General features: G+C 36.3%; 1 protein-coding gene across 1 annotated transcript in view; it reads left to right on the top strand.

The window, feature by feature from the left end:
- Positions 1–8832: 8832 nt before the first annotated feature.
- The window catches only part of LOC127852202 (DNA polymerase theta-like), a 53753-nt gene continuing 34816 nt past the window's right edge, over positions 8833–27769 (top strand). The window contains exons 1-11 of the mRNA XM_052386076.1: positions 8833–9135; positions 9366–9437; positions 15019–15166; positions 16913–16943; positions 18772–19861; positions 20770–20901; positions 21483–21637; positions 23222–23378; positions 24769–24886; positions 26557–26761; positions 27362–27530. Of these exons, the coding sequence (XP_052242036.1) occupies positions 15060–15166; positions 16913–16943; positions 18772–19861; positions 20770–20901; positions 21483–21637; positions 23222–23378; positions 24769–24886; positions 26557–26761; positions 27362–27530 (2164 nt within the window). The 5' untranslated portion in view covers positions 8833–9135; positions 9366–9437; positions 15019–15059. The remainder of the gene's footprint in view (positions 9136–9365; positions 9438–15018; positions 15167–16912; positions 16944–18771; positions 19862–20769; positions 20902–21482; positions 21638–23221; positions 23379–24768; positions 24887–26556; positions 26762–27361; positions 27531–27769) is intronic.

Genomic DNA, 27769 nt, shown 5'->3' with positions numbered 1-27769 from the left:
GGTCCATACCACTGGCAAGATACATGTCAGGCCTGCGGCCTTCTATATGTGGTTCTTAAAAAAAACCTGTAGGAGGACTAGATAGAAATGAGACTGGGGTGCTGTGATGTTGCTCCTCATTGATAAGCGGCTGCTGCCTTTATCAAGACTTATTATAACAATTAATAATACGTGTCGCGCTTCGCGCTCTATAGCGTCTTTATTAGTAACTAGGTGGTTGCTAGGATAGTGGAACACAGAAGTTTTGTTTTTATACAAAACCAGAAAGTTTCACCGGTTCGCGTATTTGCCCAGTCCCTGTGATCTTTTACTATGCCCAGTCCCCGTGATCAGTTATTAATTAAAAGAATAAGCTTTGCATTATTGGCAATAAATGTTGTGGTAAATGTAATAGGCACAAATGTAGTACTTATTTACACTAATTTACACAAAAAATCACCACTATGCAAGATATTCTGACAACAAAAATATATACATTGATCCGTAAAATAACTTCTCCCATAAGCGAAAAAAACGTATTACATACTAGTCGCCGCACTTCATAAATAATAAATAATTAACATTATGTACAATGTATCTGTAAAATTCAAACCACTGAACGGGCTGAATTTTATTGTCGTTCAGCCGATATCGTTAAATGACATGTACTTTATTTTACTGACATGGAACGATTGGCTAAATTTGGGCTCACGTGGCATCAGCGTCTACGCATATGTATGAACAAAGCTTCAAGACACTGCGTATATGTCGATGCGCAAACGAAAGGAAGATTAAAGGGGCCTTTTCACGTTTTGGTAAATTGACAAAATTAAACAACGTTGTTTCAGAATCGCAAAATTTCGTTATGGTTATGATATTTGTGAAGAAACAGTAATACTGAACATTTACCATGCTCAAACATATTCATTATATGCATCTTTTAACGATTTGAAAACCTGAAAATTATAAAGCGTTTATAAAGCAACGCAAAACGATTGAATTATTTGGAAAGTTCTTTTGTTGCCGTTATATTTTGTGAAACTTCGAGGATTACTTATATAAAGTATAAAATACGTTCCTTCATAGCATGAGCACGGATGGTCGAGTGGTCTAAGCGGAAAATGTTTACTCCAGGACTGCAGGGGTCAGTGGTTCGAGCCCAGTTGAGGGTTACATTTTTTTCTTTTTTTTTAATTGTATTATTGTTTTTTTCTACTGGAGATTTTTAGGTTCAATGATTAAATTTATCAATATAAATATTAGATGAATGAAAAACTATGGCAGTCGGGTTGGCCAAGAAGTTAAGGGAATAGCCTTCTTAAGGGACTTGTTCATCGATTGTTAATTTTTTTTTACAGTTTTCCAAATAATTGTTTCAAATTAAAAAAAAACGAGTAAACGAAACAAAACTAATGACGTATACTAAAACATCAGTTTCGTTTATGATTAAACCTCATTTGAAATTGATTTTTTTATCAAACGTTACAAACACGAAACGATTGAATAAATAATAAATTGGAATGTTACTGTTGTTTAAGTAAAATGATGTTAAAACACGCGTGTCGGTTATTCACAAACATGCTGACATGCGTTTGAATATATAACAGTCCAGATAGCCAAGTGGAAAAGGCGAAAGCCATTTTAAACTTAATGACATTTGTCCGAGCACAGATGGAGATATTTATCCCTCTTTTTCTCTTTCTTACAAAAATGTGTTCGTATAATGGAGCTCTATTGTTCCGATGTTTAAACGTAGCCTTGTTTCATGAACAAGTCCCTTCAATCCAAAGCGAATCGATTTTTCTTTCATTTTGAAGTTTCATATTATGTTCTTGTCATTTTAATTGCGTAGTTTAGTTTAAAGCATTTCATGACGAACGTCCAAAATGCTAATATCTGTGAACAAGTCACTTTAATACCTTATTTGTAATTTCATTATTTTATGGTTATTTTTAAAAATACAAACAACTCACGGTCGATCCATCAAAGCGGTTAATCTGAAAAAGCTGCATATAAAATCGTTGAATTCGTCATGCTTGATGTTGCTATATGGAGTGTTTTGTTTTTATTAAATGGTGAGTAATATATAAAATAGACGATGACATACACAATAATGTTTTATCTTGCTACGCAAAAAATTAACACCATTTCTATAAAAAAATTAGTATGGACAAATACTGTCGCTTAGTACTTGACACGTTTATTCTATGTAAAAAAAGACAAAAAGCATAGTGATTACGTATTTTACTAGTAGTGTTTCAATAGACGCCCACGAAATAAAGAATGTCGTTTATTTATGAACTATTGAAAGTGGACTCGAAAATCTTACGAATGTAAATCCAAAGACGATACAGTACAACTTTTGTGTTCAATGTAAACACATCTTTATCCGGAAATGAAAGTCCACTTTCATTCGTTGAAAGAAAGATTGGCAAATCCGATAAAGATTCGTAGGCTTGAAACACCTACTTACCGTGGATTTTGCTTGGGAAGTAACATCTACATTATTTACTTGTGTTTATCTTCTAAATTTAATATATAAGTTTAGCGAAATACCTATGTTCGGTTGTAGGAGAATATTAAGCGAGAACATATCGTGTTAAACTTGTTTACATACGTTTTGTCGCAGATTTTGAAAATTCAGCAGTAAGTTTTTTTTATATGTTGTATTATGTTAAACCGATCACAATGTAGTCCACTCATTAACTTCAATAAGCAGAGCGAAATGCATTAAAGTATCGAATGTTAATTAGGCTTGAACGGATTTTATTCATAAACAAAACGCGATATGGCTTCTTACGCGCTATTTGTTCTTGTTATTGTTTTCTTGTTTGAATGGTATTTGTAGGAATGTCAGTTTTTCATATTCATTTACCGTATTTAAAAATGGTTCCACCATCGTCCATTCGCAACATTATGCGTGCGTTCGCTGAACCGTTGCTTAAAGTGACTTAGTCACAGTTGTTTAAATGACTCTTTTTTTCAAGGTAATGTTCATAGATTCAAAAAAGCATGTATATAATATGTTTAAAGAAAAGAAATAACACTCCTGATGAAGACAAATGGTTAGATATTGGTCCATAAATGAATACGAATCATCCCAAATCAATAAAATACTATAGCGTTTGTAACAGTTTTACTTCGTGATTTGAAAAATACGTTTAGTGCATATATAAGGCTTATGTTTTGCTTTAAAATGCTGTCCGTTCAGCGCAGTTATTGGTGCACGCGCTCCTTACCTCAGCGATATGGGTTCAAGTCCAGTGCTCGGAAGCATGTGAATTTGCTTGGTGGTTACCATACTGGACAAATCAACAAAATCATACAATGATTTATCTGAATTAGTCAGTCCAATACATTTGTATTGCATTAATTGTATCACCATATTTTTAGCAACAGTATCAATGATTGCAATTTTAATATTTCCTTCACTAGAAATCTCTTCAAGGGGTAAACCATATTGTTGTTTCTATCCAATGACACCACCGACCCTTATTCTTGGCGCCGATCACAAACATTTTTCTTTTCAATGTTTTTTGAAGTTTTGGATTTATTTGTGCTGAATTCGATCATTATAAATTATATATACAATGACAAGTTGATGTTTTACGCAGTATGTTTACATTACCTTGCGTATACTGAATAAATTTATGTATATATATTTGCTAATATGCTATTAATAGCGAGTGTTTTAAACCATCAATACATGTTGTTGAATGTATTTTTTTAAACCTACGTGATGTGTGTATACCTGTATAGATATAGAAACTCTAGTGTACTGATTAAATTTGTCAAAGGTATAAATATAACATAATGAATTCTGTGCAGTCATATTTTTATCTGAAAAAAAAACAAAGTTTGGTGATGAACGTCATAATGTTAAGGCAAGTTGGATTCATGCACACCGGAGGAGCATTTAAGAGGGGTTGCTATCGAAACCACTTCGGATATGCAAACGTTGGACGTAGGTTTGGTAAATTATAACTCGGTTCATCGATGTGATATGTACTAAAACACACAAAAAGAGATGCTACGTGTACTGGTAGAAACGATGAGGGGGGGGGGGGGGATTACATCGAACGGATGGAAGAATATGTCAAGAGACAAGTACACTTAATTATTTCATGCTGTATAAAGATTTATCTTTTGGGTAGTTATGCTTCCAATAAAATATTTTGATAATTAATCCGTGAATAAAGTTTGTACAAAGGTCACTTAGCTAAAATGTGTTTTATACGGTTTTATATACTAGTAGCTCGCAAATATTACCGTGACAATTACTTTTATTGCAACCTTGTTTAAAACATTCATGCAAAAAAGTCATTGTCAGCTTAATATTGTCTAAATCAATTTAGGCGTATCGCTATGACTATGCTGTAATGGTCTCATTGAACTCGATAAAAACTCTGAGAGATGCACATTTGTTATATACCTCGCGGTAGTGTACTTTTGCACTAACACTGTATTCCACTGGCTTTTAATTCAGTCAAAAGGATAATGCAACTATGTATCACCGTGCAAAATTACATTTAAACCATATCGCAGACCAGCGACGTCTTGATAACATTATATATCTCACAAACAAGCTCGTGTCGACATCGCGAAATCGGTTGTAATTTATCTCATCATAAAATTATATCAAATGCTATGCACTGAATACAAATTTTGTCTCAATTAATGCTTAGAAAACCTGAACATTAACTAGTGTTTCATGCGTTCATGCCTGTAAACGTACCTGTGTGTTTGACAAGTTTGTTGTACTACATGTATATTCATCCAATAATGTTTTTATATCTTTAAGTTGGTAAAAGCAATTCTAGTTATGTTGAAATAAAGTCAAGTTTGTTCCTTAAATTATAAAATTACAGCACGGATATAGATAAGCATCCTTTTTATAAAGATGCCATTAATTTCAGCTGTGAATGTCCTGTAGAAACACGGCTGCAAAAAGATACAATGATGCTCTTTACACATATAACTATCGCATAGTAAATCTTTTTCTATGTCAACCGTGTACACACGCATGAGCAGAAAATGCATGTTGGTCTTTGCTATTTATCGACATAGGCTATTGAAAAGTTAAAATGGTCGTTGAAAGAGAATAGTATAATTAATTTCAAAATCCCTTATGCGTCTTTGATCTCACTATATTATAGTTTTTGTATTGGCATTCCAGCTTAAAAAGGTAAAATAGTGAGAAAAGTTATGTGCATTTTACGTACAATATTCACGTACGTTTGTGTATGGAACAAACCATACCGGGTGTATTGATCAGTGTTCTATTGTTTGCAGTTGCGAATATCCTCCAAGAGAACGCTGTCATGAGGCACCGGATTGTGTGCACGATATGTGGAACAAGAGACAGACGTGTGGTGTTCCTGCCATGCGGACATTTGCTAGCATGTGAATTGTGCGGGCAAGAGACAGACACCTGTCCAGCATGTAGACGGGGTGTGAACTCACGTGTCGTGGTGAACCAGTGACTTTTAGCAAAATAGTTTTAGTTGTTAAACGACTAATTACTGTAAAATGTATCGAAGTAATTCAAGATTAACTTAGAAATTAAGTGTGGCTACGTTGGCATTATTTAATGTAGAACATGTTAGGGGTCATATTAAAAGGAAATGAAATATTTCTAAATTGTTTTTTGCCATTCAATTGCAAAATAAACCTTTTCTAATGGATTTCAATTGAGTTCAACTCAATATAAGGACAGTATGTGTTTCACTTTTGTTTGTTAATGAATATTAATAAAAACTAACCGTCATTTTAATTGATATAATTTTAGGAACAATATGTTTAACTTTTAATGTAATTCTGTAAGTCTGTGTATTATAGTGTTGTTAAGGCAAGTTAAGTTGTATGATTGTTACACATTTTACAATTATAAACCTTGGTGCCATAGTTATTAACATGTTTATTTTGTAGATAAATTTTTGAATAGAATTACATAAAAAATATAAGAACTTAGACAAATGTCAAACATTGTTCTGTTATATAAATGTAAAATATTTAATTTGCTAAATTATTAAACAGGTCATTGAATAAACTTTACTGAACTTGATTCCAAGAATACATTGTCAATTGTTGGATGTTTAAGAAACGAATTTGTTTGAATGTATCTTTTATTGTCATTTTAATAAACATATTCTCTATGTGTTATCTATATGTGAATGACGTTTAACCACTGTGACTCACTGGTTATGAACTCTTATGGTAGATTGTATGCCTGCTTTTTGCATATCGTGTTATTAATTGATATTTACATTCACTCTTAATTTTCTGTAGAAAAATGCACGAGTTCATTTTGCATAACCCGTAAGCCGGCGATACCGCCTTCGAAGGCGGAGCTTCTACAATCGGACCAATGGTTACAAGACGCTGACGCGTAGTTATACAGTGACCAGTACCGTGACCGCACTACTTTTGTAAATATAGTAACAAACATGAATAAACATTACCCGTTTGTTTATTTTTACATTTTTTATTTCTTTGCTGTTTCATTAAAAACAAAAGCAAAATTGAAGAAAAAATAAATTTATAAACAAAGACATTAAATAAAACCCTTAAATTCATAAAAAAACGCCACTTGTCTATACAGCTATATATATATAAAAAAAATAGGAATAATGAATAACACAGCACAAGGGGCGGATAGTAGCTGTTTCCGAAACTAAGATTACAACAGGTGTTGCCTCCCTTAAAGCATACAATATTCTGAGTTATTTTTTATGCTCTGATATGTTTTATTGTTTCAAATCAAATGCAAAATATAAGGATTGATTCTTATTTTTCGGGCAATTAGGAAGTTTGAACGCTCTGGGCGAGTTTTGAAAATTTACCGAGAAGCGCCAGCGCGCTTCAAGGAATTTTCAAAACTCGCCCTGAGAGTTCACACTGCATAAACGCACGAAAAAATAAGAATCCATCCTTAATTAAATACATATAACATACATAAGTAGAATTTCTATCGAGTTCTTAGTTAATGAATTGAGTTTTTATACGCCGTACAACACATTCGATGCAAATGGCTGCATTGTTGTTGCAATATTGGAGAAACATTATTCCTATTGATTCTAAGATGTATCCGCATGTTGTATTAACAGAAAATCGTTTATAAATTACTATGTGACGAAAGTAGACAATTATATATATAAGCCTCGCTCTGGAAAGCACGTACTAAATGCGTGTGCGTAAGTTGTCACCCCAAATTAGCCTGTGCATGCAGCTTAGGCTGAAAAGGGTCGCTGCTTTCCGCCTCAACTGCATCTTCGCTAAGAAGATATTTCCTTTAAACGAAAAAAGAAAACAGCATAAAGAACGGAAATTGTCGTCCCTGATTATCCAGTGCGGACTTCTCAAGCTTATTTGGGATGACACTTTACGCACACGCATTAAATCCTGTTTTCCAAGAGCGCTGCACATTTTGCTTATTGTTTACGATATAATGTGAATCATCACATCCTTTCTGCGCATTAAAAACAACAACAACATCATTTATCTTCAAACAAATATGCTGTTACATGTAGTAAAATATGTATATAAGTACTTATCTATGTGTGTATAAGTATTTGTTCAAAATAATCTTATTGAGTTGAACTGTGCTTTGAACTCCTGTTTATTATGATTCTACTGTAAATGTCACAGAAGAAATTTTTCGATTCCAATTTACTCTTTCTCCCACATTTTTACAAACGGGTGAATGCTGTACTGCACCATCCCCGGGACTAAAAGCAAAGTAGAATTCACACTCAGATTAGCCTATCAATTGCCATTCATAATAATTGCTAAATCTCCATACCTAAAATTGCAAATAACATTAACATTTAATTTACTAAAGTTTGTATTTAATTATATTCATATTCTCCGTTTGCTGATAAACACTGCGGTATATTTTTGTTCACATACGTGCATAAATAAGTGAAAAAATAAAGGTTGAACCTTTAAAAGCGTTTTTCTCCAAAAAATGAAAATGGTAGTAAGAGCACTAAAGCAATCAATCGACGAATTATGTGGTCGCAGACTCGCAGCGACATAATGTCAAAGTGTCAAATTTTCATTTATGCCGCTGTTCCTGCGCCTTCATCACGCTTGTACAACGTCATTATATGTACAGCGTCCTAAAGTCTCGAACGCATTATGGTTTATCATTACAAAGTGCATATACTTATATCAGTAACCCCGATCCCGATCATCGAGTGTGTGGTCAAGCCGTAATTAATAGCCGGTCCAGTCGTTGCGAGGCAATACAATGAATACAAGCGTGGATTTAAATAACCCTCGAAAAACGGCATCTATTTCAGATATATCGCCTTTGGATGCATCCATATTACATACAAATTAAATGAATCTAATGCCTGGCCTGGTCACAGACTCCTGTAACCCATGACCGCATTGCAAAGAATCCCATGTTTACAGCGTTTGCACAGCGTTCTCGCGATGCGTTCATTGATCTCTAGAAGATCCGACCGTGTTTCTATGGCGTTCTTTGCTCTCAACAAGAACACTGCATATTATGCATCAAAGAGAACGGTCAACAGCCCTGTGCTACCCCCTGTGTGACCGGATACGTCTCGTCTCATACTGAAATCAAAGATCTATCAATATGTATTTATATATATTTATAGACTGAAATATTTAATAATGCATGGCTTCGAGAGAGAATGACATTTATAAATATTGAAATCAATCAGAATTCATATGTTAGATTTTTGTCCGTCAATATAAGACATTCTCAACAAAATGCACGATAAATCAAAGGTAACCGTTTCGGCTGAAAACAGCCGCTGGACATTACGTTATAGGCCGTTACGGCGCCATTTTCAAATGTTGTTATTGTCGCATTTCGTTATGGAATCTGATGTTTTTTTCAAGATTTTGTCTGTCCATTTTAATATTGTTACACGGCAGTGGTAAATCGTTTGATCCATCACGACATTGAAATAAATAGAAAATAGCTATACGATAATTATGATTTATAAGCTTGCGTTTGAAAGAACAGACACGTTGCCCGTATTGTGACATGTTTTCGCGAGTAAAGCGTCCGTGCTCTCTGACTTGAGTCTTTTGAGATAAAAGAAGTGAAACGCCATCGCTTTAGATGTGTGTATTAAGTTACTTTTCCGCAAAAGCTTCCAATGTATTAACTGCACCAAGGTTTGTTTATTGCATACTGATAAGTCATAAAAATGGTCCACACTGGGAGTGACAGAATTATAATTCATGTTATTCTTTGCTAGCCACTTTTACCTTATTTTCAGTGACCAAATATCAGTATATTAAGAAAACCAGTTACATAATTTCTGGGCTAATGCAACAACCAACGATATACATTCAAAGAATTATTTAATTCCTATGAAATCCATGTCAAATCTTTTTATTTACAGAATGTTTACCACGCAAGTCCAATAGACCAGTTGACATCATGCACATCTGCAAAGTTAAGATTCCACCCACTGGTTGGTAAAAAGCAGTGTATTAATATAAGCACAGGCTAGATTGAACTTTACCGGTACGCAGTTGTTTACCACTATCGACAAAGCGGGGGTTTGGGTGCAGTAGCCCCCAATACTAAGAAAGTATATAGGATAAAAAGGATTAGCCTCTTTTCCTGTATATTCGGCCACTTAAGAGTGAAATTGACTTTTTCTACTGAGTGAAAAGATTTTCAGCACAAGTGAGACATTTAATTAAACATTTTATATCTTCCAGGCTTTTTCCGCTCCATTTTGGGAATACGCCACACTGGAATTTTGGGAATTTCGCGTCATGAAAACCCCCATTTTGGGAAAAAAATTATTCGCAAAATTGGCTCAATAGTGAAAAATTATCGCATGTAAATAGTGTTTCTTATATTTCAAAGAAGCCGTTAACTGGTAAATAACGACTATTTTGATAACTTATTATTAAAATTTTACAAAGTATTTTGAATATGTGAGATAAGTGCAGATTTTTTAATCTGAATTTGGGGAAAAGGCCTGGCCTTTTTTGAGGTGAAAAAAATCATGCGAAGCGCCGGATTTTTAGGAAAATAAGGAAAATCTTAAATAATCATTAACATATTTTACAGTTTTTAAAACAAATTTAAGGCAACAGACAATTTAATTATGCAACACTTTCTATTTTCTACACCGGATCAGGTTAACTTATACATTTAAAGGTAAAAAAAAAAAATTTTTTTTTTTTTTGGAATTGGGAATTTTTTTTTCAATTGGGAAAAAAACAACCAGATTTGCATTGGGAATGGGGCCGAATTTCGGACCCGTGGCATAGGGCGGAAAAAGCCTGTCTTCCCCACTGAAGTTTGGCAAAATAATTTACAACAAAGGTATTTACTTAGTAACAGGCCAATTCTAGGTGGGCACCCGAGCAACCCTGATTTGTTCGTACAGTACAGCCAACGCAGAACAAACATATTTCACGATCCGCGGAGTCAAGACGCAACGAGTCGATGCCGAGTTAGCCGTTGAAGCAGCGGCACAGCGTTTCGCCGCGATGCTTCGCATCTGTCTGCCGAGGCAAGCCGTGCTATGACGCCGAGTTGTATTAGCATATAAGCATATTTAATGTGTCTGGCCAAGTAAGTTTGTTTCCCGCCCGTCAGAGCTCCAGATAAGGTTTTGTGAAATTCTTAAATTGCTACCAGCTTTTCAAAAAGAATTCTTAACTCCGAAATTTCATTCTTAACGTTACTACTAAGTTTTTGAAAATAATTCATATTTTTTCTAAATGACCTAAAAATAAATAATAATGGTTATTTTCAAGCAAAAAATTCAAAATAAACATACTAGCAACTTTATTTATACGAGTTCAATAGTGTCTTTTCAGTATTATACAATTTTATTTTTCAAATACCTTCATATGCCCAAACTGTGCTTAGATTGCATGCCTTAGATGAATTTTTACATATTAAACCGTTCTCCCCTTCAATCTTTTCAACGATTAGCCACAGGACTTGTCCCTTCCACTCGTTCAATGTTTGTGTTTAAGTTTGGACCCGTTGTGTCGCGTTTTTGTTTAGCATTTCCGACTGTGTCGGCAACTGAACATACACCATCGTATAAGATCTTTTCTATAATGTCTTTCTAAACATTTAACTTCGGCTCACTTTGCGTACAATATGTTAAAAGCGTGGTTTTGGACGCTTTGCAGTTTTTTAGGACGCTCTCTGGGCGCTGCCATTGTTTTTTGACAGATAGACTGTATACGCCGCTTTTATTGGAAAAAAATGCGCTTTTTTTAAACAAACGGGATAACCATTCTATTTAAGCACCGCAAAGATCTTTAATACGCGAAAAGAACTCAATAAAAATCAATACGAACCGATGTAAAAATAATATTCGTAACTTGATTTTGTAATTCTTAATGGTACGACAAGATTTTAAAATAAATACGTAACGGACTTGAAAATAATTCGTAATTACGAAAATACGACCCTTATCTGGAGCTCTGCCGCCCGTAGTGTATGTATTTCACACATAAACAAGGTCACTTAATTACGTACAATTATTTTCACTTTCATATCGAGACATCAAGGAGACCAGGCAGCTGTTTTCGCACCTACAAGTGGTCAAGGCTCCAGCAGATGGTGGATTTATAATTGCTTGTTGTTTTTGCTATTATATTTTAGCTGAGACAATTAGCAGTTTGAAGCCACATCAATAATCAAGGCTTAATTGTTTTTTTGGTTAATTATCAGCTTATTATAACTTTTGTTTGAATATGCGTATATAAACTTGTTTCATTTTCTTCATATTATACAGTTGATATCGCTACTCATTACCCGATAATCGCGTATATTCCAGTTTTAAAGCAAATTCCGTTAAATATTTACGATAAAAGTGCTCAAGAAACACAAACATTCGCAATTGTTCTTAAGTATCAAATACATTTTGGCATTTGTTACTATTTAAAGATGTGATGAAATAACGTCCAATGGGGGCGTTTTTTTTCCACTGAACATGTGTAAATCGCCTGACGTGATGTTCATGTTTTTATACAACACAAAATACACCCACACTTTCCATGCGATGTTCTACATGTCCAGGGCCCTCATTTGGCACTTTTTCCTCCGAATATCGGCGGCTTCCCCCATGAAAAAAGTATACTTATTCCCCTTTCCCGGCTAAAAATTCCCCCTCCAAAAAAAAAATAATTTTTTTTAAATTTTTTTTTTAAATATTTTTTATACCTACGTTGCCAGCTGGTATCGTGCTACTAACCTTTGATTAAATGTATATTTATGTAAATCACATTAAAATATAGCAATTTTAGGTGTTGAATGGTTGGTGAGAAGATCTTCTAAAATTCCCCTTTTCACCCAACACGACGCGAAATTCCCCCACATGAGGGATGTGGGTGGCTACCCCTAGCGGCAAGAGAGGGCCCTGATGTCTGCATAATTTTCGCGCGCTGTTTATTGAGACAAAGGATATTTTAGCACTGTTTATTTGACGCTAGAATTTGTTAATGTCGCATAACATTAAAATTCAGAAGCGTGTTTCGGATTACAAATTTAATAATGCTCATTTGAGAATCGAAGGAAACATTTACAGTTGTGCGTAAATAATTCAACGATAATTTGTTAAAGCGCATTAGTGCCATATCGCTTATTAAAACGTGAAAATAATAACTATGAAAGTAGCGAAATCTAGGTTTCTACGCTACACAAATGTACATGTAGGTGTATATCTTTTCAATGGATTCGCCGCGTATGTGTGTCTCGGAAATACGCCGCGTGAACACATGACGCGGCCGCCGAGTACAATTATCTGGCCGTGGTGTGACCGAGGATTATGTTGGTTCCGCGTTGGCTGTACTGTATCTTTCCTATCAATCTGTTCAGTCAACATTTTTACAGGAAAACATAAAACTTTTGAAGTTATTTGGATATCAATCATTAAATAAATATTCTTTTAGACTAATAAACACAACAATACTGTTTCAAAGTGAATATTTTCAGAATTATTGGTATTTACACAGCATGTGTAGCCGATTTACTTATTTTTACCTTAATTTAATTTTCCCCTAAAAAAATATAAAATTCACATGTTTTTAACCAAAAAACAACATCTATGTTATAGATTTTTTTAAATTAGCATAACTAACTTAAGTTTTATCAGAAATATGTCATAATAACCAAAGTAAGGGGGTGGCCAAAATTATAGGGTTGGATGAATAGATAGGAAAGAAGGCTATTAGGTGGTAGGTGTTGCGCGCTTAGCAACAATAAAATTATATGCTTTTCCATTCTTTTTGGCGTACCGGTTAAGTTAAATCGTCCCTAAGCACATGAAGGAAAAATTTCATATTCAAAGTTTATATTCACAATAAATCAAAACATCAAATATTATTTTACACATTGATGTCTGTATAAAACATAAGTTTTTATAAAGAAAATGCATTTTCAAACATTTATACTAAATACTGTCATGTTATTTGCTTTTTGAATCATTCTTGCTTTTAATAGGGATGTGTTGCATGGTTGATTCAATTCCTGTGAACTTTAAATACTTTTGGAAATGTCTGTATATGTACCGGTATTGGTAAAAGTTGTGGATTCAACCAAAATGGACGAGTTGTGCTTAAAATATTTGTAAAACATTTATTTAAAATAAAATATGAAGGATTGTCATTTTTATGAGATATGTTTAATGATGCTTGAAGTATCACTCAAATCTTGAAAGGTTAAAAATGTAATGGATCCCACGCTCAGTTGTTTGTTTAGGTCAATTTTGGTGCCGTTATCCAGTCTGATTCCCCATGTCAAAAAGTCTGTATTTTTCCCAATCAAAAGTTTTCTTCATTATCCACACGCTTTTCGGAGCGTAGGGATTATGTGGTTATCTCCGCCGTCCGTCTGTTCTGGCCACTATCTACTCCTACACTATTAGAACTAGAACCTTGTAGCTATGAGCATATGTGCGACAGTGCACTATTTGGAATTTTAATCTGACCCCTGGGTCAAAAGTTATGGTTGGGGTGGGGCTGGGTTAGAGATTTTCACTCATTTTACTAACAACATGTGGCGTGGGGATACGCATCGGCCACTGCGGCGCCATTTCTAATTTTTAGCTCTACTGCCAAATGGGATGGCATGGTTTCTGTCTGTCTGTCTGTCTGTGTGTTAGACTTTTCTTGTTTATCCGATAAAGTCCACATTTTTCATCCGATTCTTTTCAAACTTGTTCAGTGTCTTTATATTGATGAGGACTCGAACCCTATTGATTTTCAGGTCACTGGGTCAAAGGTCAAGGTCACAGTGACTCGAAATAATAAAATGGTTTCCGGATGATAACTCAAGAATGCTTAGGCCTAGGATCATGAAACTTCATAGGTACATTGATCATGACTGGCTGATGACCCCTTTTCATTTTCAGGTCACTAGGTCAAAGGTCAAGGTCACAGTGACTCGAAAAAGTAAAATGTTTACTTTTTCTTGTTTATCCGATAAAGTCCACAGTTTTCATTTGATTCTTTTCAAACTTGTTCAGTGTCTTTATATCAATGAGGACTCGAACCCTATTGATTTTCAGGTCACTGGGTCAAAGGTCAAGGTCACAGTGACTCGAAATAGTAAAATGGTTTTCAGATGTTAACTCAAGAATGCTTAGGCCTAGGATCCTGAAACTTCATAGGTACATTGATCATGACTGGCTGATGACCCCTATTGATTTTCAGGTCACTAGGTCAAAGGTCAAGGTCACCGTGACTCTGTTTATAGCAGTAGAGCGATTCAGGCCCTCATGGGCCTCTTGTTTTGTTAATACAACACAACATTTAGTTGATTTCGCTATGCATCTCTATGAGCTGAACCTTTTAAAATATAATATTGAACACACTTATTATCAATTTTAAAGAATTTTGTTAGCAGAAAATATAAAATCCAAAGAGCCTGCGGCCACTGCCCCAAGTCACAGCTTAATTTATATGAAAAAGTAGCTTAATATTAATGACCAGTGTATTACACTATTGAGGCCATGTTCTTTAGTTTTTATATAATTTAGCCATTAGTTCATTGATAATATTTTCTGTTCGTAGATATAACTTCAAGAAGGCCATGACTTAACTTGCACTGAGTCATGAGTGGTCAAAAGAATATTGGGCGTAAAAGACTTGGTGGAATTGTCATCCAGCGAACACATAGCCTGGTTCCTCCAGAGAAACGCCCATGCCAGATCACCAACAGGTAAGTGCCTGACATATTTTAGGCACACTAAGGAAAAACTAGGATTAATGCATGTGCATAAAGTGTTGTCTCAGATTAGCCTCCGCAGTCCAGACAGGCTAATTAGGGACGACCTTTTATGTCTAGACTTGATTATTGCTTAGAAGAGACTTCCTTGAAGCAATAAAATTTCATACAAGCAGAAAGCATAGTCCTTGATTAGCCTGCGCAGCAGCACAGGCTAATATGGGACGACACTATGCACTTGCATTAAGCCCAGTTTTCCCATAACCAGGCTTATTATGATTTGATTATACTAACCATCTCAGTTGTATTTTGCTTTCAGTTTTAAACATTTAAGTGAAGAGAAAGACAATAAACTGAAGCATTACCAGTATGTGTAAATAATGGCAATCAAACACCGGCAAATATATAGAGAATACGTGGTTGGTGCTGAGATGGAGAAAGTATTTTATTTTTCGGGCCGAACCAGATAAACTTTCTTCATCTCTGCACCAACCATGTATTCTATTTATCCTGCTTCATGCTGTTGACACATTTTTTAAAAGACAGATGATAAATTGACAACAATATAATTATTCTTGTCTAACCTCCTACATGTACACAACATTCCAGACGACCGAATAACTACCGATTGTGTCACGTAAAAAATAGTTCCACTTTAAACTGTTCCTTTTAATACTTTCCTATTGAAAATATGAGAAGAAATAAAAAACAAATCTAGAATGTGATATTTTTCTTTGTGAAAAATGAAAAAAAATGCAACAGCAAAAAAAAAACTAAATTTTATTTACCTAAATGACAACTTTAATCCATTGCTTGTAACAATAAATTTACAACAATATACACATTCATTTTCTGTTCTTCCATCCCTTTGTCGAAATCTATTTTCTTTTTTTTCCATCCCTATTATCGAAATGTATTTTAAACCACACTACTTTTTGATAGCGTTTGTATCGAATGCTAACCACTCTGACCCAAAACCCGATTTACAAAATTGTAATTCTGCCGTAGCAAATGATTTTATTCCTATCGAAGTTAACAATTATGAATGGCAAACACACAATCCGAAATAAGTTTATGATTCGTTTGATGCTTTAAAAATATTTTAAAAAATACTGTTAAAACACCATGTCAAAATTGTTGCCCCTAAAATCCTGAGAGAAACAAGATAGTATGTTTCGTCTGAGTAATGACGTCACACTAGATACGTCATAAATTGCTTAATCAAGTAAATTAAAATAAAAAATACAGAAAGCTGGTTTGGTAATATATTTTTAAAAAGTATGATATACAATATAACGATAACATTCATGATGTGTCCCAATAAATTTCAAAGGTCAAATATTAGAACATGTTAATTGTTACAGCGTGCGTAGGAATACACTACTTCCTGTTGACCGGAGATAGGAAAATTTATTCGACCCTGCATTATTTGGTCAATGTTTGCAACAGAGGAAGGATAAATTGAGATATTGAAATTCCTCATGACAAATTTTATCTTCGACAAATAACACATGTGCCAATTCTTAAAAGATTCCCATTTCTACAGTGTTTTCACAGTGCTCTTCTGACTCCCTCCATGTGCTCTAGAAGATTCCACAGTATTAGATAGTTTACATGTTTGAAGTATGTTATAAGCTTTTGTCACACACACATACAGACCAACTCACTGTCATAGTTTATGTATTATGTCTTACAAAATGTATACACCTATAAGTATAACAATACCTTTTGTTTTTGCAGCAATGTGCAGACAGATGTTAAACTTGCCAAGGTCAGTGTGATTGTAATAAATGTTATCACATGTAGATATATATATATTTATATTCATTGGGGCCAGATTAACGGGTCGCAGGGTGGTAATAATTGTGCAGTCAATCGGGTACTTCAGCGGGGACCTCTTGCTGTCAACGAGAGTTTTCTTCCTAGTTTGCATACCCAGCTAATCACCAATCTTTCTTAATTTCAGTAACGTTACACATGATTTATGTGAAACTGAGATCTTTACTTCAAATTATGAAGTTGTGTTCTTATGCATTAAAAAAATAAAAAAACTTACGGTCAGTTGTTTTTTTTTCCATCATTTTGGGAATTGGGCCGGGATTGGGATTTCTTTTTTTGGAAACCTTCAAAATGGGAATGTAGAGGTCCCATTTAGGAAAATATATACTTTTTTATTTGGAATGGGGCCAGTATACCCTGAATTTAAACCAAAAAAACCAACTTTGACATAATCTGTTCTATATAAGAAATTTGTCCCTACAGTACTTTTGCACTCTTGTTCACTTGCTTATGCATCAGCAAGGCAATACATTTTGTAGCATGAATTGATTTCCCCACCAAGCAGAATTGAGTCTGTAAATAACAACATCAAGGCTTAATATTTCAATTTCAATCTTAGAGCGCAAAGGGACAGCAAGGATAACACTTATGCTTGTATTTTGTTTTCTATTCAATAAAGTTTATACTGAACATCAAATATACAGCAAAGGAAAGTGTCAGATTTAATCATCCTGTGTACCGGTATTTATTGAACACATACTTTATCCCAGTGTTACTGCTCTATACCTTAAAGATATGATTCTTGATCCACATACTCTTGGTCACAAGTGTCTCTTGATATACATTTGTCTCTTTTTATATATTCCACACAGGTAATTTTCTCTCATGTATTTTTTTGACTTAGTTGTGGATGTCGGATCGGGGTTGATCGCTGGCTGGCTGTTTTATCATGAATCTGCCTGTGGCTTTGACATATTTGGACAGTTCAGATGTAATAGTCTCTCTCCAGCCTGGTATGTAGAGGTGCTCGTCTGTTTTGAGTAGTGTCTTGATATTAAGCGCTGTAACTTCATATAGTTTGCGTAGTGATTTAAAGAGCTCGTCCCAGTGTTTTTCATGGATGCAGCATTCCAGGAGGAGATGCTCTGTAGTCTCCAGGGCTCCACATGCGCACAGTGATGAGACATTGATGCCAACCCTGTTGAGATGTGCATTAAGGATTGAGTACCCTGTCTGTAGCTGCAGGATCACGCCATATGTTGCCTTATCTGGGTGGTCAAGTTGTCGCTTTTGCTCGACTGATGGAAAGAACTCTTAGAAAGTCCTACCGGTAGATGAGTTCTCCCAATGTTTTTGCCACTTGATCATGCGGGACATGCTCCTTTCACTTCTTGAATAGTTGTTGTCCTGGAGTCTTCTGGCATTACATCGGCTTCTTTGGCTCCTTCTTTTGCTAGTTCGTCTGCAGCTTCATTGCCCTGTCGACCTGCATGAACGGGTGTCCATAGGTGTTGCACTGTTGATATGGGATTCACTCTATGAAAACCAGGCTTAATGCATGTGTGTTAAGTGTTGTCCTAGATAAGCCCATGCCGTCTGCACAGGCTTATCAGGGACGACACTTTCTGCTATACCTGGATATTAACAAAGAAGAGACTTCCTTTTTAAGAAAAATACCAGAACAGTGGAAAGTGTCATCCTGGATTAGCCTGTGTGGATTGCACAGGCTTATCTGGGACAACACTTTGTGCACATGAATTAATCCCTGTCTTCCAAGAATATTGCTAATATATTATATCAGCATCATTCTTTACTTCTAGGTGGGGTTAACTCATCAACCAGACCTGTATTTTAGTTCCTCCTTTTGTGACCTTGAAAATGACCCCAACCTGGTATCAGCCCTGGACAAGATTGAGCAGAACTATAAGACTGCCATACCAGCGCCTCAGGGGGCAGCATTGGTTACATCAGAAAATAAACAGGGAAATATTGCTGTCTCTAAAGCCTGTACAGGTGGTAAAACAGAATCAAAACAAGTCCACGGCAATCCAAATACTGGCAGCATCCATACATCTGTGCTTACAAAATCAGTGCAAAGTAACTCCAAGGGTGTTAAACAGACAGCAGTTTCTGGTCTTAATGGACGGCAAAGCATTCAAGGTAATAATGTACACAAAATAGATGATATAGGAAAACAAATTGAGAAGAATGTAGTAACGCAATTTAGTACCAAAGTGGATATTAAGTCTAACACTAATTTAAAGCAAACAAACCATACAAAGCAATGTGTACAAAGTGACAAAACTGCCAGGATAGTAGCTACTACTCCAGTCACTCGAAAGACTGCATCCATGTCTAGAGTTTCTGACCATCAGCCCTCCTTCCATGATCTTTCTTTCGCCAGCCCTGTCGATATATCTACGCCTCAGATATTCAGAAATAATCAAAGTACTACAAAAGAAAATAAGGACAGTCCAACTGATGCAAAAAAGGCAAAAACCAAAAACTTATCTGACTCTAAGAAGCCTCGAAATGAGAGAGCAGCAGAGTCTGCCCCACTGTCCACTCCCAGAAGGAGTCAGCGAAACAGCAGCAAGAACAACAGAAAGCAGATCCTAAATACTGTAACATCTCCAGAAACAGCTGTGAGTGCAGACAGAGACACATCAGGAGATAAAAGTGACTTCTTTAAGTCTTTGTGCGTTGACAATGAAAGCATTGACGAGTCAAAATTGGAGAGAAAGAAAGCTGAAAAGTCACCAAAATCAGAAAATCTCCGACATGGCTCAGACATAGGCCAACAAGAGCACCAAACATTGGAAAGTTCAAGTCTTGCAGACGATGAGAGAAGTCTATTTCCTAGAAAAAGGCTGGGTTTGAACCAAGCTGCCACCTCCACCATCATGCCTGGTAATTGTTAATTGTTCATAATCCTCTTGTACAAGTAGTATAAGACTGGAGGCTTGTAGGCAAGTAGTTTAATGTATTTCAACTTTTTTTTGGCCCAATTGGGAAAAGTACCTGTATCACACCACTTGGGAAAAATTAATTGAAAAAAAAATTGAAATAGGGAAAAATAGTATGATTTAATCTTCAATTTGGGAATTATGGGTCTTTTTTATTGCTGGGTAATTGCACAAACCCATCATTATATATTTATGCCTTTTTGATGAAATGTTAAGTTTCACTGCTCATTATATTTATTCACATGAAGAAAATTCACGTTTTGAACAAAATTGATACGACTTTCCTTCCGTCTGGGAAATTTGGCAATTTGGATTTGTTTCCTGGATTGGAAAAGTGCCTGTTATGGGTTATTATAACAGGTTGTACTTATTTATTTGCAGTGGATTAGGTCTATGTTATGCAATCAAAAATAAGATCTGACTACATGCATTTGTCTGTCTTAATATAAAATTGTTAAAAATTCAATAAAAACCAATGATTTGAGCGTGTAGCAAAATAATAATCAACAAAAAACTTATACCTTTGGCAAACAAACATCAACTTTTAAAACTATATGTCTAACGCCCTAAAAAAAAAGGGGCTAATTGCTTGTGCGTTAAGTGTCATCAATGATTATCCTGTGCACTCGTCACAGGCTAATCACTAATCAGAGACAACACTTTCCTATTTAACTGGTTTTTGTTAAGAACATACTTCCTTTAAACAAATAATACCATGAAAGCAGACAGTGTTGTTCCTGATAAGCCTGTGTGGCCTGCACAGGCTAATCTAGGACGCCACTTTACACACATGCATTAAACCCTGTTTTCCCAGAGCAAGGCGCACATATAATCTCTCCTATTTCTGTGCAGTTGTAGACCAGGACAGCCTGGCCCTGTCATCCTGGGGCCTCCCGGCGGTGGTGTTGAACCAGTACGCAGCCCGAGGCATCACACACATGTTCCAATGGCAGGCTGAGTGTCTCATGCTTGGAAACGTACTCAGTGAGTAGCTGTATTTAAGTGATATGCATAGAAGATAGAAGTCTTGCTGTGAGAAAATGATGCTTAATTCATGTGCGCTAAAATTGTTGTCCCTTATCACTGACGACACTTTACACTACTTACTGAAAATCTAGTTTTTGCCTATAAAAGTGTAACATTTTCTGTCTTAACTGGATATTCGCTAAAAGGAAACTTCACTTTAACAAAAAATGCCCTGCAAGTGGAAAGTGTTGTATCCTATTAGTCTGTGCACACTAAACAAGTTAATCAGTGAAAAGAATCTACGCACATGCATTGAACTCTTTTTTTCTTCATTGAGGCTCAAATAAAATTTGCTTTCACTGTCAACTATTACATGTTGTTTTATTGGTGTTTGTATCTAGCTAAAGAATATTTATAAATAACATTGTGTATTTAAAAAAAAAAATTGGCCCACAGAAAATTATTAAAAGTGTTTCGGCTGAGGATAACTTTTTTCATATTAACATCACAGGCTTATCTTTGATGACACTTTGCACACATGCATTATGCCCAGTTTTCTCAGAACAAGGCTTTAGTGTTTTTGCTGTATATATATATAGGTGGGGGTAACCTTGTGTACTCGGCCCCTACCAGTGCTGGCAAGACGATGGTGGCAGAGTTGCTGGTGCTTAAGAGAGTCCTGGAGACACGGAGGAAGGCTGTCATCATCCTGCCCTTTGTGTCGGTCACACGAGAGAAAATGTTCTACCTACAGGTGAGTTAGAGAGAGAAAATGTTCTACCTACGAATGAGCTAAAGAGAAAATGTTCTACCTACAGGAGAGTTAGAGAGAGAAAATGTTCTAGCTAAGGATGAGTTAAAGAGAGAAGATGTTCATAAACATAAACAAGACACGTGCAGTATTTATTGTTTTCTGGTAGAACAATAAATTATGTAATGCATGTGGATTTGCACGTCAGTGATTGCACTTTAAATAAAAAACAAACTTTTTTCCCCTAAGTCTATGAACAGTATAAATCTAGATTATTAAATCAACAGCATGAAGCATTCTAGTTGGTCACTATTTAAAGGTTGAAATTTAGTTCAAGATAAAGAAGGGCTTTTTTATCTTGTAGAATGGATGTTTTACACAATTTTGCGAAATTTGCACACACAAAATATTTAACACTTAAAGAAAGTTTGTGACTCTAATTTGAAAAGTTTGAAATACATTTTTTAACATTTTTGAACTCATTTATTCACAATTAGAAGGGCCAAGGTCTGCTTCACAAAGATGGAGAAAGTCCCTGCTGGGCAATGTTTGTGTTTGCCAACAAGTTAATGCTCTATCCCTCACAGGAGCTGTGTGAGGGTGGGTGGGTTCATGGGAGTGTGAGGGTAGGTGGGTTCATGGGTCACTACTGACCACTCAGTGTCTGTCTCCCACAGGAGCTGTTCCAGGACGCAGGTGTGGGGGTGGGTGGGTTCATGGGAGTGTGAGGGTGGGTGGGTTCATGGGTCACTACTGACCACTCAGTGTCTGTCTCCCACAGGAGCTGTTCCAGGACGCAGGTGTGAGGGTGGGGGCGTTCATGGGAGTGTGAGGGTGGGTGGGTTCATGGATCACTTCTGACCACTCAGTGTCTGTCTCCCATAGGAGCTGTTCCAAGATGCGGGTGTGAGGGTGGGCAGGGTTCCCAGCCAACATGGCAGGGAAAAATCAGGGAATTTTGTTTGGTCAGACTTTCCCGACTTGTGTAGAAAAGTCCATACAATTAAAATAGCAAATCGATTCATCTGCATGGCTATGGTTGCTTTGTAGTATACATGTAGCTTAGTGTACTATAAGTAAATACCTACTTCTTTCTCTAGGATGGCTGTGAGGGGAGATGGACGGCCATTGCTATACAATGACATAAATATAATACATGTTATTGTCTGCAACTGCTATTTATTTAGGGTGTCTAAAACAAGAAATATGTCTAAATTATGATCCTGGAATTTGTATTTTCCATAAGGGAAAAATCAGGGCAAAATCAGGGAATTTTGTTCATACAAAAAGCTGGGAACCCTGGTGGGTGGGTTCATGGGTCACTTCGGACCACTCAGTGTCTGTCTCCCACAGGAGCTGTTCCAGGATGCTGGTGTGAGGGGGGGGGGGGGTTCATGGGTCACTACTGACCACTCAGTGTCTGTTCCACAGGAGCTTTTACAAGATGTGGGTGTGAGGGTGGGTGGGTTCATGGGTCACTACTGACCACTCGATGCCTGTCTCCCACAGGAGCTGTTTCAAGACGCGGATGTGAGGGTGGGTGGGTTAATTGGTCACTACTGACCACTCAGTTCCTGTCTCCCACAGGAGCTGTTCCAAGATGCAGGTGTGAGAGTGGGTGGGTTCATGGGCCACTACTCACCGCCCGGGGGCTTCAGTGGGACAGACATTGCAGTCTGCACCATTGAGAAAGGCAACAGCCTCATCAACAGGCTTCTAGAGGACAACAAACTGGACACCATTGGTACTAAAAGAGATGTTGTTGAAATTGTATTTTCTAAATGAGCCTTGCTGTGGGATAATGGGGCTTAATGCATGTGCATCAAGAGTTAAGTCTGCACAGGCTCATCAGGGGCGACGCTTTTGTTGTATTTTTGGTTCTTTGCAAAAATCCAGTTAAGTGGGAAACTATTGTCCCTGATTAGCCTGTGCAGACTGTTTATGCTAATCTTTGATGACACTTTAAGCACATGCATGCAGCCCAGTTTTCCCAGAAAGAGACTTATATTTACAAAACTAGACCTTCTTGTTAATTTTGTGACCTTCTGCAGTTGTTGTCATCTTTTTATGAGGGCCATATTCATAGAAAATCAGATAAACTATGTTGATTTTTTTTTTCAGCAATTCATTGTACTCTTCCTTCTTATAAATGCCATCTTTGGTAAAATGTAACATACTTATGACATTGAAATTTTGTTTGTACTTTTCTCAAACTGGATTAATTTATTGTTACTTTCATGTCTTCTAGCAAGCATATATAGGTTAACTTATAATGTTCATAATAAATATCCTTGTGTTTTGACTGTAACTGCTGAGCGGTGAATTTTTGTACAATTTTTCTTTTACCATTGACATATTGATACAAGAGGTATATTGATCCTTCTCTGTGCTGGAAATTGTTGTCATTTCTTTTTTACCCAGATCACTGAATTTCACTTTGACAAAACACTTAACTAACACTCCCTTAGAGCTAAAAAAAATGTTGGAATGTGTGATTAAAATGGATTTTGCGAGAAATATACATTCATGAATGTGTTTGTACATGCAAGCACATTTTCACAATGTGTAATTCACTTACAAAAATTAATACAATATTTATGTCAATTTGATTTCTTTTATATATATATAAAGTATCTAAAATAATAACCAAACTATGATGTTACAAAACATACATGTATATATAATAAAAACACACTCCAAAACAATGTTTCCAATTCCATATGAAAACAAGACTTCAAATAGCTGTCGCACAGACTTATAATTTTTCAAATGGATGTCCTAAATTACCAAAGGTTGGAACATGGGGTTGAGCATATTTGTTTATTCAATACAGCATCTTATTTCCTAATATTTACAGTTTGTTAATTAGGTAGTTTGGTGACCACTGTACTATTTAAAACATATCAGGAAAATGGGGCTTAATGCATGTGCGTTTTAGTGTTGTTCAAGATTTGCCTGTGACGACACTTTCTGAGTTTATGAAATTTCAGTTTAAAGAAGATCTCTGCTAAAAAAAATATCCAGTGTAGGTAATAAATGTAATCTCAGACAAATCTGGGCAACACTTTACGCAAATCCATTAAGCCCCATTTTCCCAGAGCAAAGCTCCATGCATATTTTCCCACCTCATACAGGTATCATAGTCGTTGATGAGCTCCATCTGATTGGCGACCGTAGCCGTGGATACCTGCTGGAGCTTCTCCTGACCAAGGTCACCTACATGTGTAGTCGACGGCAACAGGGACCAGACGGGTAGGTCAGGCTGATATCACGTTGTAGTTTCATTAAAACACTAAATATTTTGCATGATAAAACTTATTTGGAAGGATAAGTGCCTTGTAACCTTGTTAACGTAGCAAGTTGCTCAACCATTTTACATGTCTGTTAATAAGTGCTCTTATAATAAACATCAGAAATCAAGACCATAAAGTTTAAGTACCTTGTAACCTTAGCAGATTGTTCAACTATCTCACATATAACATCACAAACCAAGAATGCTGAAATAAATATATCAAAGTATTCAAACTAATATCTTTAATATTGTAATTGTGTTTTGTACTTGGAATATTAGAGTAGTTGTGCCAGCTAGCTATTTGGTAGAGCGCTTGACAATAAATCCGAGCATAGTGGGTTCAATCCCCAGCCTGGCAACATAATAGCCTGCCAACATGATTTGTGTGGTGATTGGTCATCAAATCCTTTCTATGTCCATTCACCCTCTCCCCCCTACCTCTGATTGCAGTAGGTCAGTTGCCAGTTAGTGGCATGGGTATGTGCACCTGGTACTGCTAGATCTGCCATCCAAGGAAAAAGTGTGATTGATTTAACTGACCTTTATGATATGACTGAAACACTGTTGAAAAGGCAAATATATAAGCTAGTTAGTGCATTTTAGCCTCAACTGGAAAAACTGGGGTTAATTCATGTGCCTTAAGTGTTATCCTAGATTAGCCTTTGCAGTTCACACCACATAATCAGGGACGACACTTTCTGCTTAAACTTGATTTTTCTATAGAAGAGGCTTTCTTTAAATGAAAAATTCCGTAAAAGGGGAAAGTGGGTCCCTTTTTAGCCTGTGCAGACAGAACAGGCTAATCTGTGATGACACTTTTTTATGCTTCCCGAAATATTTTGGTTTGCATATAGTTGCCAGTTTGTAGTTCCTTACTTCCTTACATCCTTACTTCCTTTAGTCACACTTTTGTTACCGTTTCTCATAGCACCTTCAATACTTAACCGCTTTCCTTCATATTTTGCATGTAGGTACCTTGCATGGAACTCTGCCTTTTGATGAGGTTTAATGTCACCGGGGTCAAGGTCACCAAGGCTAATAATACATTTTTCCGTCACACTTTTGTTACAGTTTCTCATATCACCTTCAATACTTTACCGATCTCTTTCATATTTGGCATGTAGTTACCTTGCATGGACCTCTACCTTTTGATGAGGTTTGAGGTCACTGGGGTCAAGGTCAAGGTCACCGAGGCTAATAATACATTTTTCCGTCACACTTTTGTTACAGTTTCTCATAGCACCTTCAATACTTACCAATCTCTTTCATATTTGGCATGTAGGTACCTTGCATGGTCCTCTACCTTTTGATGAGGTTTGAGGTCACTGGTGTCAAGGTCACCGAGGCTAATAATAGATTCACACTTTTTTACAGTTTCTCATAACACCTTCAACTCTTTACCGATCTCAATATTTGCCATGTAGGTAACTTGCATGGACCTCTACCTTTTGATGAGGTTTGAGGTCACTGGGGTCAAGGTCATCGAGGCTAATAATAGATTTTTTGAGGTTGTTATTAACACATAGATTGACAAAGCGCATCATTGGGGAGCATCCATCAGTTTCACTGATATCCTTGTTTCACATGCATTAAGTCCAGTTTTCCCAGAACTTGACCTAACATTTTTCAGTACAGTTACACCCCCTTCCATCCAGATAGTGGGCATGAGTGCCACTCTTCCAAACCTTGACCTTCTGGCACGCTGGCTGCACGCCGACCTCTACCGCACGGACTTCCGCCCAGTTCCCCTCGCAGAGTGCGTCAAGATCGGGAACCAGGTGTTTGACTCAGAGATGAAACCGCTGCGTGAAGTTGACGTGAAGTACGCTGTCAAGGTGAAATCTTGTGTCCTTGTAACGTCATTACTGTAACTTTGCATGGGTGTCATCTGAAAACTGTTATTTTAATGGTTCGGTTTTGCTGCAGTCCACTGGCTTGTAAGATAGAATTTCTTTTTGTTTCACCATTTCAGCAATGGTGAAAGGTTGCTTCGAATGGGAAGTGAAATGACAAAAGGGGATTTATTTTTTTAGATCAGCATGATTGTATGTTTTGTTTCTTACTTTGTTACAGAACGTTTATCAAATGTTTTGCTACAAAGTCATATAAATAATTAACACAAAGTGTCACATCAATTGTACCATCTTGGCGGTGTGTTTTATTTTTCAATTTCTTACCACAACAACAAAGCAAACAATACATACATCTATTTAAGTTATTTATAAATGCAAAAGCCTTCTTGGATTTTTTCTTTTGGAAAAATTATATAACAAGAAATAAAAACTGGAACTAAAACCAAGCAAGTTTGACGGGGGCAAAAATGAGAGTTACCTTCAGCGAGTGAGTCCAAAACAAACCACATTCCTTATAAGAAAAACAACAACAATTGCTATATGGTACTAAGAATGTGACAGTTGGTATCTTTCTATCTACAGGGAGATGAGGACCATGTTGTTCCACTGTGCATAGAGACAATGAGGGGAGGTCACTCCATCCTGATATTCTGTCCCACCAAGAACTGGTGTGAGAGCCTTGCTGAGCAGGTTGCCAGGGAACTCTACAGGTTGCTAAGGGACCCGTCACTAGCAGTGCACAAGCAACCAGGTATACTGAGAAAAGGGGTTAGAAGTGCAAAATCCAATCCTCCATGTTTTGTACAATGTTAAATGACTTAAAACAGTTTTTTTGTAAAAAGGAAGTAGTATGAAATCACCGATGTTAATCTTACGTGACAAAATGTCTTGAATAATTATGGCTGTCCAGAATTGTGTTTTCTACATGGCTTAAGAAAATTCCTTATTTAATTTTCTTACAATTAAATTATGCCTTCCTTCGAAGAAGAG

This window comes from Dreissena polymorpha, chromosome 12 (assembly GCF_020536995.1).
Source record: "Dreissena polymorpha isolate Duluth1 chromosome 12, UMN_Dpol_1.0, whole genome shotgun sequence".
Taxonomy (NCBI): Eukaryota; Metazoa; Mollusca; class Bivalvia; order Myida; family Dreissenidae; genus Dreissena; species Dreissena polymorpha.
Note: the sequence above shows the minus strand (reverse complement) of the source record. Positions and strands in the feature narration are given on the sequence as shown.